This window comes from Toxotes jaculatrix, chromosome 4 (genome assembly GCF_017976425.1).
Source record: "Toxotes jaculatrix isolate fToxJac2 chromosome 4, fToxJac2.pri, whole genome shotgun sequence".
In the NCBI taxonomy this organism is placed as follows: Eukaryota; Metazoa; Chordata; class Actinopteri; family Toxotidae; genus Toxotes; species Toxotes jaculatrix.
Window position 1 is genome coordinate 4,912,475 of NC_054397.1, and position 14,274 is coordinate 4,926,748.

Below are 14,274 nucleotides of genomic sequence, written 5' to 3' on the forward strand. Positions count from 1 at the left end.
CTTTTTGAGCACGGAAGTGATCCTCACTGCTGAAACCTACAACTGCCCCCTTGGTGTTACACCACCTGAGAGCATTCCTTGTTTGTATGCACAAACTTGGCCATAGGTGGGCTTCACATGAGGCGACGTCACAGCGGCGCGAGGGCGTAAGATGTGTTTGTTGACATTATAGCCGCTATTGCTAGCTGCTAGCTATACATAACCAGTACAAGAATAAACACTCACCTGGCGAAGACCAAACGATAATCGTCTTTGGAGCCATTTGGTAACAAGGTTGTGGACCCACCCGCTCACAAAAAAGTGATATGCCTCCAGGCTTTTGTAGGCTTTCATTTGCTGTTTCGTATAATAAGAGGTCTGAAGTATGTGGTGATCTCAACAGCCTCGATTGTCGGCAAATCTTTAACGTCCGCTGAAAACTCGCTCATCCTCATGAGGTACGGGTCACGTCCAACATATTGTTTGATTAATTGTGTGTATGTCCGTCTCGACCTGAACCCATACAATACAATATTTCCTCCACCGGCTTTGACATGTAACTTACTTCCCGCCCTCCACGTTAAATCGCTCTGCCTACGTGCGTCATCATGATCACATGACTGAAACCCAGCTATAAAACTGATTCTGATTCTGACCGTTACACCTCCACCAGCCCGGACTGTTGACACAAGGCAGGTTGGGTCCATTAATTCAAGCTTTTGATGGCAAATTCTGACCCTAATCTGCGAGATTCACCAGACCAGGTTTTGCTTTTCCAGCCTTAAACTGACAGGAGTGGAACCAGATGTGGTCGTCTGCTGTTGTAGTCCATCTGCCTCAAGGTCTGCAAGCTCCAACCAGTCTGGCCATTCTCCTCCAACTTCTCGCATCAACAAGGGATTTCAGTCCACAGAACTGCTGCTCACTGGATGCATTTTGCTTTGCTCCATTCTGAGTAAACTCTAGAGACTGTTGCGTGTGAAAATCCCAGGAAATCCGCAGATTCAGAAATACTCCCATCTGGTGCAAACAATCATGCCATGAAATCACAATTTTCCAGGTTCTGATGTTTAATGTGAACATTAACTGAAACCCCTGACCTGTATCTGCAAGACTTTATATATTGTATGGCCGCCATATAATTGGTAGATTGGATTAATGTGTGAACAAGCTGGCGTACAGGTGTTCCTAATAAAGTGATCAGAAAGCGTATATCACATGGTTTTCATCAAAAAATGGTTGTTGTCATGTATAAGTAGCTCTGTAGCTGTTATGATTTCATCCAGAGCACATCAAGTCCAACTCAGGGTCAGCTTGTTAGCTTTTTCAGAGCTTGCATGAGAACAATTCCCTCACCATGTCGAATGTTTGATCAAACTAAATCCACTGATAAAGATTGTGAGATATATTTGAAAGCCCTGGAAAAAGCTGATAAGGGAGCCTTTAGTCAGAATTTACCTTGTGAAAGTAAACATTTTTCAGTTAACTGAGACAGTTTTAGAGGTGAGTTAGTCTCAGCTTCTGCTGTGCTGTTTAAGAGTAAGACCTTAATGTCTTTATCAGACTTTATGGCACTCATTTTTCTTTCTAAAATTTCTACATGGACTCATAGCTTTGTTGAGGCATTTGTATATTTTCTGAATTGTAATATTACACTGATTTTGCTTGTGGGATCGGCACAGAAATGCAGGACAGACAAACCACACATTATTAGAGAGGAGACATTCCTCAGATGGTTGGTGGATCTGGCAACCTGGCTGCCTGGCAAGTCTCTCTCCTCTGTGTGAGTGTGTGTGTCCGCAGTTGGCAGCACTACACACACTCCAATGTCACGGTCTTTTTCAACATCTGTCCTCTTGGAGAATGACACACCAGGCTTCCACTCAGAGGAACTGAAGGCACGTTGCTTTGCAGCAGGGAGAAGTGCTGCTTTCATCTTCAGTAACTCAAAATGCTGTAATGTGCTGATTTATCATACACATTATTTTGACAGATTAATCTTAATACCATTAGGAAGGCTGTTGTGAATTAAAGTAATATGCAAGTGACCCTTTGAGAACCATAGGTCTTCTATTACATTTTGTCTGATTCACTGTAGCTTTGCTTTTTTTCTTTTTTCCTATAAAACACACACCCACGCACAAGTAGAAACAGATGATAGATAAAGCTTTTATTTTTTAATGCAGATTCTTCAATACAGGGAACAAGGGACCACTGAAAGATTCATTAGGGAAAATCTTGTGGTAGAATGCAGGTCAGTCTGTGGCCAAAAAAAAAAAAAAAATTGCAGTTGATTCTCCAATCAGGTGCCAAGTCATTTAGAGATAACAGTGGGTTGTAAGTGTGTAGTAAGTGTGGTGATGGGAACAGATGTAGGGGATCATGTGAACTCTTACTGCACTTGGTTCATATGCGTATTAACCTCTGTGTACGCGTTTGTTTTGGTGCATATAATTGTGCATCAAAATACTGCACTGTATGTTTATACAGGACCGAGCCAACAAAAAAATTGAAATAGGAGGACGTTGTTATTCCTGAACCGCCACCAAAAATTTGTTTCTTTAAGATATTTATACACGTTGAAAGAGAAAGTCCGTGTCTGGAACTGCCATGTGCAGACCCACCGACCTCGCCGCCTCTTTTGCTGCTTAACCCCGCCCACACGGAGCGCTCAAACCGGCTATTGGATCGACTCCTCGCCGTCCCGCCCACCGGTGGAGTTTATAACTTCACTGTAAAATAAAGCAGCGACTCGAACAGTAGGAGGTCGCCCTCAGAAGAAGGCTTATGAGGCGGCTGAGAGTTTTGTCCTCACCGGTGAACATGTTGTAAACTGAAGGAAATAGTTTTTCTTTGTCAATGAATGAAGCTGTAAAACCATCCACACAGTCACAATGTGGAAACCCACCGCGGCATCAAAAAGCACCTTCACCTCAGCGGCGGGACCCCGCGCTGCTGCTGCCGCGGTCACCTGTCTGCTCGTGACCGGGATGCTCGTAGTTACTGTCGGACACCCGAGCAGCGGAGACCCGGAGGAGCTACCAGCCGCAGCGACGAGCGGAAAAGTTTTCTCGGCGTATATCAGAAAACTGACCCGGGAGAGGAGAGCCATAAGCGGCCCCCTGCGGAGCAACGCTCCCCCAGGACCGGTGGAGCATCTGACCCCCGCTGACCTGTTCATAGCGGTGAAAACAACTGGGAGGTATCACCGGCAGAGGCTGGAGCTGCTGCTGGACACCTGGATCTCCAGGAACATGCAACAGGTGAGACAAGGCTTGTCACTGGATTCTTGATACCTGTGAGCTAAAATTCTCACAAGAAAACGTAAGAAATCGGGCGACATTAAACAGGCCTTTGTTTAATTAAAAAAAAATTACAGAAACTGCAGTTTAATTTAATAATAAATAAACAAAAACACAATCTGAACTTGACTGTTTCAGTTGTTAGAAACCTGAGGAGGCAAACACTACTGTAAGCGTCATTTTGGTCTAAACCATTCAGAAAGTGAATGACCATCGGTCTTTATAATATGTTGTTCTTGCGCAACTCCTAGTCACACAGTAGGAGAATAAACAGGCCACCAGATGATTTACTTATAAATCATTGTGATCTTGTGCTGTGTTCATGTGACTTATCAGCTGCTGAGGGGGAAATGTGTCTACTGCATTTCAAGCCAGACCAGTGCTGATCATTTAAGATCAGGCCTCAAATGCACATTATCCAACCCTATGCAAAGTATTATCCTGTGTTAATAGCTCCTACACAAGGGAAGTGGCATCCTAAATGTTTCCTTCATCTTCTACTGCAATTGCAAGCAAGTTGTAAACCCCCTGTAATGTGACTGGGTCCGCTGCCTCTTTCATCCAGCCAGCCAGTGAATTGTAAAACAGAGATAGAGGCCTTTGTAATGTATGAGAGGGAGATCAGAGGGCGAACAGGCCGACCACACTGCTGCTAATGTGTTGACATAGTACGAGCAGGGGGCACGAAGAGAAAAGACTGTAGTGTGGAGACTCAGACGGATGAATGAACCCTGCATTACACCAAGTTGCCTCAATGAGATGCATGAGGTTTTGTTTCAAGACTGTGAATACAACACAGCAATTGTTGAACTGTAGTTCAGACTGGCGTCACATTGCAGAGACCTGCTGTAGTCTGCATCATAAAAAGCAGCTTCAAACATCATAAAAACTGACATGTCAAAGCTTTGAACTAATACAGGAAGTTGAGGAAGCTGAATTTCGAAGTCTTTTGTGATCTGTTTCAGAGGTGTCGGTAACAATGTACATTTACTCACTGCATTTGCTTGTATTTTACTTGACTTGACTTTATTTCCATTTTCTTCAACTTCCTGCTTCTACTCCACCACATTTAAAACTGAAATATTATGCCTTTTACACCACTATGGTGAAAGCTACTTTACAGATGAAGATTTCTGCTCAGATTATAGTTTTAATCAAGTTGTAACAAGTTCCCAGAGCCTAAGGTGATGTCTTCAGATGTTCTTTGTCATCCAGCCAGCAGTCCAAACTCAAAGATATTCAGTGTTCTGTCACAGTAGAGTAAGAAAACCAAAAAAAATTTTACCTAATCCATCATCAAAATTGCTGCTGGTTGATTTTCAGTCAGTTGAATAATCATTGCAGCTCTAAAGCCAAATTCTTCTTCCACCACTGATCATGTTAGAAACCATCTTTTCCAGGTCAAGGATTAAAACTTTAGTCCTGTGATCTGAAGGGTTTATAACATGACTACTGGAGTTGAAAGGGAGATGTTGGTACACGGAGAGTTTCAGTCATAGAGCCTCACAGATAAATATCTGAGATCAAACGCGATGAAGAGCCGAGACAGCTTTTTGGTCTGAATCACAGTGGTGAGTGAGTCAAACACGAATCTGTTGCTATAAAACACATGGGGCTGTGGTAAACTGCACCCAGCGTCTTCAAAGCCCGTAATCCATTGCAGACGTGACTGTGGATCGTACAGCGGTCGTTCAGATTTCCATTTAAACCTCAGTGTTTGAGGAAGGACTCATTCAAGTCTCATCTCATGCTGCATCCAGACTGTTGACATGTAAATACAGCTTATGTGGGGGAAATCAGCTTGTGTGTGTGTGTGACTCATTTCTGCATCTGCTCTCACAGTCAGGTGTGTGAAACCCTACCTGTTTCCCAGACACACCTCCATATTGTAAGACTGCTGAGTAATGGAAATACAGCAACACACACACACACGTTCTCACAGTGCTACCTTAACAAACACAGATTCCCTGGGAACTCACCAGATTTCTCATGGGAAGTTAAAAGTGTGTCTGATCACAAGAGTAAACATGCACGCATGCACACACGCACCACTTTCTCTTGGCCTCAGTGGCTGCTGTTGTTGTTGCCGCCGTTTCCTGTGCAGTAAAGCTCAACTCCTGGCGAGCCCCCACCCCCCCCAAAAGAAAACACATTTTCCCTCCATGTCCATCCCCCCACTGCCCTCCCAGCTTAGCACGCACTGGTATCACAGACACACACTCAAGCACTCATACAGACGCAGAAGCTGACTGCTCTCAAGGGGCTTAAGAGGCTCAGAGTGGAAAAAAAAGACGACTGACAAAAACTCACAGCTGGCTAGACTCTCCCTGTTTTTTTCCCTCTCTCTCTCTCTCTCGTTCTCTCTCTACCACAGGCAGTGATGTGATCACACAGTACTTGGACCAAAGATTTATTAGTGAATTTGTGCTTTATGGCAAGCGGGTTGCAAAGTGGAATCCCTCTGAGCCTGGTCTTTTCACTGGGGCAGTGCACACAGTGAAGTCAGAGAGCATTAGGACATTTTCGCTGTGATGTTTCTGTGCTGCAGCACATTGGATTTGAGATGAAACAGACTGTGACTTTGAAGTGCTGACTTTTCGCTGTAATTTGAGGGTGTTTACAACCACATCAGAGAAACAATGTATGAATTATATATTAAATATCTTTTTGGGGACAGAAAATAAATAGACAAGTTAGCACAAAACTGAGAGTTAAGTCATTATTTTTATTATTTGGTGCCAAGTCCTTTACAGTCAGTTGATGCCTGGAGGCTACAACACACAATCAGCAGAGTTATAGCCATTGTTTTAAACAACTATATTTTATTGTTAAAACATGTTGAAATATATTGACAGAAATGCTGTGAAAACAACTGTTACATGTAAACAAGTTTCACCATCATCATCACATCTCACCTGTTTCGGGAAACTGAAGGAGATCGGTGATATAATTGAAATGAGCACTGGGTTTTCAATCATAACCTTCACTCCCTAACTCTAATGATCAAATGTCTGATATAACAAACCTGGTGTCAAGAGAGGTAGGCTGTCCGCCATCTTTGCCCAATGTGAGACAGTAGAAGCGGAGCAACAAGACTACAAGCATCACACTACTCAATCAGTATGGCTGTAAACAGGCTTTAGTTAAAGCAGAGAGTCTGCGCTTTAACCTCTTTGTTATCGTTTTGTTTCAAGTCAGTTGTCCTGGAGTGCAGAGCCAAAGCAATAGACTATTTACAGACAGCGCTGTGTCTGTACCCGGGGTGTGTGTTTACTTCCTGTGGAAAGCTATGGGGTCTACATGGCTTCCTGAGCGCGCAGTGACCCTCAACCCTGTCACTCATCACATAAATACTGATGTACGCACACACAGCCAAAGGGATTGCGGCCAGCTGCTCCGCTGCTGATAGACTAGAGGCTTACCTTTGTCCTGGCCTTCATCCAGTATCAATACTGCTTGCTGCTGCAGTGTGGCGTGTGAGGAAACAGGTGAAGCCTCATAAACCATCAGCCACAATCATGGTGGAGCAGTGAGAGCGAGAGTCTGTATGATGGTGTTTTTGTTTCCCTGCTGGTCAGTGAAAAGTGCGTGGAATAACATGAACTGTGTTTTTTTTTTTCCACAGACGTATGTGTTCACTGATGGAGAGGACAAGGAGCTGAGGAAAAGGATGGGTGAGCACACACACATATACACACACACACACACACACACACACACACACACACAAACCAGGCAGTTTCGCTGAGTAGCAGCAGTGTTATCTGCAGTGTGAGGTGCAGGAAAGCAGGAACCAGGCTGCTGACTGGGCAATATTATGTTTCCATGAAGTGCAGGAAGTCACTGTAGTTTAATCAACAGGCCTTTCCTCATCTTACTCATGGAATTGTTTTACTTTCAATGAGGTATTCTTTTCACTATCAGGCACATTGTACGACTCAGTGCAGAAAAATGTGCAACTAGGAAATGTATTATTTTCTTATTATTTGTTTTCAAGCAGTTGGGTTGCAGCGGAATCCCAGTTTTCAAACAGCTTTCTTGATTCTGAACAAACTATTCTGTCAAAGTCTCTGTCTGTCTTTTTCTTGTATAATTACTGTGTCATGACTGGTCTTTTCTTTCTAATACTGCTCATCAGGAGCTCACCTGATCAACACCAACTGTTCAGCAGCCCACAATCGTCAGGCCCTCTCCTGTAAAATGGCTCTGGAGTACGACACTTTTATTAACTCTGGCAAGAAGTAAGACACAATCCACACAACCGCTAACCCAGGTACACTGTCATAAACATACTCAAAGAGCACTTTACTGACTCTTAGCGTCATGTGTTGCAGGTGGTTCTGTCATGTCGATGATGATAACTACGTGAACGTCGGCCCCCTCCTGAAACTCTTGTCTCAGTACAGTCACACACAGGACGTTTACATCGGCCGGCCCAGCCTCGAACGGCCAATAGAGGCCACGGAGAGGCTTGGCACTGCTGAAATGGTAACTTGATATGATTCTCCTTGCAACTACCCTGACTGCTTCACCTTAAAATCAAAATACTGTATGTTCCAGCCATGCAGTGATCAGGTTCACAGCCTTCGTCCTTGTTCCATCACTGAAATTCGATGATCTAGACGTGTATAGAAATGTAAAAAGTGATTAAAGAAACAGTGGGCTCCGGTTTTCTGGATTCAGCTACTCAGATCTGTATTGATTTGTCCTTCACTGAGAGCGCTGGTGCCAAGGCTGATGCACAAGATTGACTTTTATTCATGGTGTATATGTGTGTGTGTTTGTGTGCAGAAGCAGGTGCGGTTCTGGTTCGCCACAGGAGGAGCAGGGTTCTGTCTGAGCCGCGGCCTCGCTCTCAAAATGAAACCCTGGGCGAGGTAAACTCTCACCTTTCCAAATTGCAAGATTTTTTTTTAGCAATATAATCAAATGTCCCATTCCTCATGGTCTGTGCTTCTGTCTCTGTCTAGCGACGGCACTTTCATGGCGACATCTGAGCACATTCGCCTGCCTGACGACTGCACCGTTGGTTACATCGCGGAGGCGCTGCTTGGTGTGGGCCTCATCCGCTCAGCTTTGTTCCACTCCCACCTGGAGAACCTGGGACTGGTGTCAGATGTGCACAATCAGGTATAGACACACACTAATATACAGACATAACACCACAGTAATTAGGATCTGTGCCACTGCATATTTTAAAACCGTCTCAGCAACTTTTGTTTTTTCGCTTTTGTTTTCCTGTCAGGTTACTCTCAGCTACGGCACTGTGGAAAACAACAGAAACACTGTCAATGTGAAAGGCCCATTTTCAGCTAATGAAGATCCTACAAGGTAAACTGTGTATGTGTGTGTGTCATTATGCAGTAAGGAAAATAATACAAAGCTTGAAACATCTGAAATACGTGATAATGAAGGCTAGAATGAGCAGAAATTTGAACATCCACAGGAAGGAAATGGGCTTAACCAAAGCTGCTGTGACAGTCATTTACTGTGCTTTGCTTACCCAGCTTATTGCTTTTTTGCTTAATGCCACACCGCCACACACACACACACACACATCACTAACTGAGGAATATCTGGAGTCTTTGTTTATTTTGCTCTGTGGTTAATGGATGTTGATTATGATAGTACAATAGTACTTCAGCAATTTGTCATTGCATTCCTTTAACATTGCCGGACTCGATGCAGCAGAACCAGAGACATTCTCTCTTTTATTTCATGCATTCTTCTTCCTTCCATAAGCTGGCACCTACATTACCCACGATGCAACCCAGCTTAGATTTGTGTTTATTCTCCTGTCTAGTGTACAGGTTTTAGTTTGACTGGTTGGCCAGGCCTATATGTTCCGTACTGATGGGAAAAAAAGGCGAACATTTGATTTGCCCTGTAGGCGCAGGCCCAGAGACCTTGGTTTCTAAAAGAAGCCGTCTGTAATGCTCAGTCTAACACAAAGGATCACATTCAATGTGAATATTTACAGTACAAGAGTCATAAAACATCACAAAGAGGAGCAACATTCATGCTGACATTACAGGCAAACAAAACAATAACAAGTATAAAACACAAACTGATCTTATCTTAGGTCTTCCTGACATTAAGGGGATTTTTTTTCTTTGTCCCCCTTCCCTTCTTTCTTCCTTGGTCCTCTGGTCAGCACTGTATCATTGTGTACTGAATTGGGCGAATTGTCATCATTGTGCCTCGTCAATGGATAGCGATGGCAGCGTGCCTAGAGTGTGGGAGGGAGGGCTGCAGATAATGAATAAAGGTTGCGGACCTATTGGTGGATGGGTTCATGGGAAAAAGAAACAATCAGTAACACATACAGTATATTGTATTTTTGATGTTTTCAGGCCTACAGCTGCTCAGGCAGCCTGTTTCAGGAAAAGCTCTAGTCTTAAAAGGTGTACTACAAATCTCCTTTATGTAAGCTCTTCTGATTGTGTATGTTTTACTACCATGACAAGTTTCCTGGCTTTGTTCATTGTGTGTGCGTGTGTGTATGAATGTGTGCACAAGGCTAATTGTATTCACTGCTTTATTTTGAAATCCCCAGTTGGCAGCTTCCAGGCATTGTGACGCTCATTTCCCTCTCTTTCTCAGGTTCAGGTCTGTCCATTGTCTGTTGTACCCAGACACTCCTTGGTGCCCCAGCCCCTGGCGACTTTAACAGCCGTCCAGAGACAAAGAGGGAGGGATGGACTGATGTGGAGAAAATGTAAAGGTCTGAAAATAGGTAAAGAGAAGAAGTCCCACCGCTGCCCTCCTCTGACTCCTGAGGAATCTCGGAAACACTTGGACATAAATGTTTCCATCATGTCCCCACAGCTGTCTGAGTAGCAGACCTACTTGTTAGGAATGAGTACCGCTGCATTAGTTCGACACCTGAACTTTGACCCCGTGAACTGTTACTTGGTGTCAAAAGGCCAAAAACTGCTACAAGAGAACAAGATGAAAAGTCTAATTTCTTGGGTGGATGAAAAATGGAGAAACAACTTTGTTAATCTTAGATCCAGTAGCAAAAGAAAAGTTAAAGTTTGGCCTGATGGTGGCGTGAGAGGAAAAGCCGTGTTGTTACCCAAATCAAAAGGGTTTATCCTCTGTACGATGGACATCTCAGCTCCAAAACGTAGAGCTGAGCCTGTCACACCTGCCTCATCTGTCTCCCGTTTAACCTCCACATTCAGCTTCAGTTGTCCTTGTCCTTTCAGTTTCAGCTCTTGCTCGTTAGCTTCAGCTGTGCACTGAGCTCAATGCTAATGTTAGCGTGTGATACTGAGGCCTAGAGCTTAACCTTGGCCATCATTTGATCAGGTATGATGAGTGTTCTCACCAAAGTAAATGCTGAGGCCTGGGAACACAGCACCACAGCTACAACAACTGTTAAATTTGGAGGTAGAAGTGAAAGTGAGCATGTGTGAAATGTCGGTAATAATCTTGAACCGGAAAGACGTGTGCAAACAATGATTCATTTAAGTTGTTGCTCAGTCAGTTTGAATAAGCTGGCAGATGATCGTCTCACTGCTCGTGTTTCTTGCCTCATCAGACTTCTTTTATGGATGCTGATGCATTTAGATCTCAGTTATTAACTTACTAATAATTGCTGATGGACAAAACTACTAAAATGAGATAGAAGTTGTGATGAATAGAAATTATTCTTTGCCTAAAGTGTCAAATAAGTGGTAAATTGGAACAGGTGGTGGCTCAGAGTAAAAGTCAGGGGATAACCACACTGACCAAATCATCCTCTGGAGACCATAAACAGTTGTTCCAAATTCAGTGGGAACACATCCAGTACTTGTCTGGACATGTCATTCTGGACCAAAGTGTTGGACCAGCAAACAGACTGGCAGACCGACATCATCCTCTGTGGAGCCAAGAAGACTGATTTGAATTTAGCTAATCCGCTTTTTGCTTCTGGCTTCTCTTTCTTTTTTCACCTTGGGTCAACTCAAAGACTTGTTTTGCCTCACATCCTCAATGCCCCCTGTCCACTTCCTCAGCTGTGAAAGATCATTCTTTTAAAAGAATGTGAATGTGTTCTTTGGCTACTCACCGTGCACCTCCAGTGTTGACCAGTTTGGATTCAAGACGCGTGATCGCTGCGGTGAACAGATGAATCAAAGCAATCAAACACAGAAGCACAGAAGGAAGGATCAGTCGTTCATTTTTTAGTATAATGAGGCACAAAAACATTTTGACCACATTATAGAGTCCAGACTCCTCATCTGAAGTTTTACTTCATCAGTGTTCAGTATTATCCTCTCTCTGAAGTATAGATCATGACTGTAGGTCTGAGCACTTTGCTGGTTTATTTCTGCTCTTTGCAGTTTGTCATTTGGTAAAAAGAACATTGAGGGAATAGTTTGAGATTTTGGGAAATTTGCTTAATTGTTTTCATGCAGAGTTAGATAAAAAAGATTGATGCCACTCACATTGCTAAATATGCAAAATAAGTAGGCCATAAAACTACAAATTGTTGTTTTTACACTTCTGTTTTCGTGCAGATTAAATAAATAAGATAGTACATGTTAATTAGATTTGGAGGTGCTGATTGGCAGATTTTGTTTTCTTTGGATAGAGCCAGGCTCGCTGTTTTCCCCTGTTTGCAATCTTTTGCTAAGCTAAGCTAAGCAGCTGCTGGCAGTAACTTCATATTTATTACATAGACTTGAAAGTGTAACCAGCCTTCTCATCTAACTCTCAGCAAGAAAGCCAGTAAGTGTATTTCCCAAAATGTCAAACTATCCCTTTAACAGCTCTGTATGGACTAGTGAGGCCTCTGTTACAAAATAGTCTTCAAAAAACAGTGTTTCTCAACTATCTTTATCCGTTTAAATGGATTATGACTGTTAATGATGTGGCACTGCTTTTAAAATGTTGTAGCAGTGTAACAAAGATATTATCCCCTTTGAGGTTTTATTGAGAAATGACTCATGTTGGGTCGTCTTCTATCTTTCTGTGCATTGAAAGCAGCTGTTGTAACTGAATGAATGTTATTAAGTTAAATTCTGTCCCTTGTAAAATGAATGTATATGATGAACCGTTGCTTCTGAAGCGCACATTCTCTCTCCAGTATCTGGACTGTCTGAGGACATTATGGCTGGAGTTAATAAAAACAGTGTTTGGTCCAATACTTGAACGTGTTTTTGTGTGAGACTGTGCACTGAAACACCTTGGGGGATTTTAAGTGGGGTTGTAAGGGACACAGCTTCAACCTTTCAACTCTGACCCTGTTTATGAGCTGTGGGGTTCCTGTCTGGAGACCCCCACCCTCCCGCCTCTGCACCCATAACCCTACAAAATTCCATCCACCCACAAACACGCACTGAAACAACAGCAGTCCTCTTATCTGATGGAACCATACACAAGGCCCTGCAGAGAAAAAAGGCAGAACAAAAAGATTAGCAGACTACATGCCACTGTGTGTGCGTGTGTTATGGCCTCTCTCCCACTTTATACTGAGAGATGTCAGACTGTGTGGACCATAGGGAGTACTTAAACAAACAGTTATTCACAGGAGTGAATTTGTGAAATAATTCTGTGGTTTTACATGCTGCTGTGTAGACAGCAGACAGTGACACCCTCTGGCAGCATGTGTTACTGCAACTGAAAACTAAAATTTAAGATTTAAAATTTCACTGCTGCTTGAGCTGCTTGTCTTGAGCCAGTTATTTGATTTGTATAACAATCTGCATGTCACAAAATGTGATTATGCTTCTTCAAAAAAGGTATTTATACATTTTTCTTTGGTCAGAGATTTTGTCAAAGGTTGGTGTGATGACCAGGGTCAACAATGGAAATAAGCCCAGTAATTCATCATTAGATCCCTTACAAAGTTGGATTTATTGTATTTGAATAAATGGCCCAGAATATTGTTAGTAAGTCAAACATAAAAGTTAAAGTGACATGTGCACCATCAGACCTGTGCTATTCAACACTCCTCCTGTCTAAATTATATGAGTTTCTATTTCCATATTTCAATTTGTCTTCTTAGGAGAGTTTCAGATTAAATTGGTCAGGGTAGCTCACTAACTAATGTTGTTTGTGCCCTTCCGAAGTGGGTTAGCACAACCTGAAATAGCACGAAAGGCATGAGCACCTCTGTGAAAAGCTTTGTGTGCTGACTCACGGTGCACAGGAAGGCAGACTCAGAATCTGAAGAGCATTTTGTCAACTGACTCTCTGCAAAGGCTTTATCCCAATTTAACTGAATATTTTAATTATTACATTGAAGGTTGAGATGTGTATCCACTTTTGTTACACGGCCGCACACTTTTCTGACAGGACCCAAAGGCAGAATCCAGTACAAGAAACACAGATTAAAGTCCAAGGGAGTTTTATTCCCAGAGAATCCAATAAGTAAAGCCAATGGTCTGAGAGAAGGCAGGCAGGAGAGGTGAGCTGGTCTTGGCAGGTGCTAGAAGAAGGAAGGAGGGTGCAGACAAGAGTTACAGAGCGAGGAGGATGAACAGAGCTTGGGGGGGTTGCAGATTTCCAGTGAGCCAGGTGAGTACAACATGAAGCCTTGATTGAAGGTGGAGAGGCTGATGATCCTGTAGCAGTGAAGAGAAGGCTGTGTAAGTCATCCACAGGGACCAAAAGGCAAAGTTTCACAAAAAAACAAACAAAAAAAAAAAAAAACACAGGTACTAGCAAGAACTTTTTCCACACTGAAAAAAAATCAGCCAACATTTCTACCAGATAGAAGGACAGATGAACTTGTACGCTCTTAAAGAGCAGCAGGTAGAAGGTGGATTGATGACAGGATTAACTGCAGGTGAGCTGGCAGGGACAATGTGGTGTCCCCACATTCTGTACAGGCCAAAACAAGACACACACACACACACACAAACAGGTGGAAATGTAAGGGAGTCAAAGGGAGAAGGAGAAGGTCCCTGCTTAAACCTAACAGCTCTTGAAAATGACACCTGTAAAGTTCTGATGGCATTTTGAAATTGCACACATACACACTGTAGGTCGAATGTTTAGG

General features: G+C 43.1%; 1 protein-coding gene across 1 annotated transcript; it reads left to right on the forward strand.

The window, feature by feature from the left end:
* Window positions 1-2,745: 2,745 nt before the first annotated feature.
* Window positions 2,746-12,405, forward strand: LOC121181048 (beta-1,3-N-acetylglucosaminyltransferase lunatic fringe-like). The gene is made up of 8 exons (XM_041036825.1): window positions 2,746-3,242; window positions 6,907-6,955; window positions 7,420-7,522; window positions 7,616-7,769; window positions 8,073-8,158; window positions 8,252-8,411; window positions 8,527-8,612; window positions 9,885-12,405. Exons 1-8 carry the CDS (start codon window positions 2,874-2,876, stop codon window positions 9,949-9,951), a joined length of 1,074 nt encoding a protein of 357 aa, XP_040892759.1. The 5' UTR covers window positions 2,746-2,873; the 3' UTR covers window positions 9,952-12,405.
* Window positions 12,406-14,274: the final 1,869 nt, after the last annotated feature.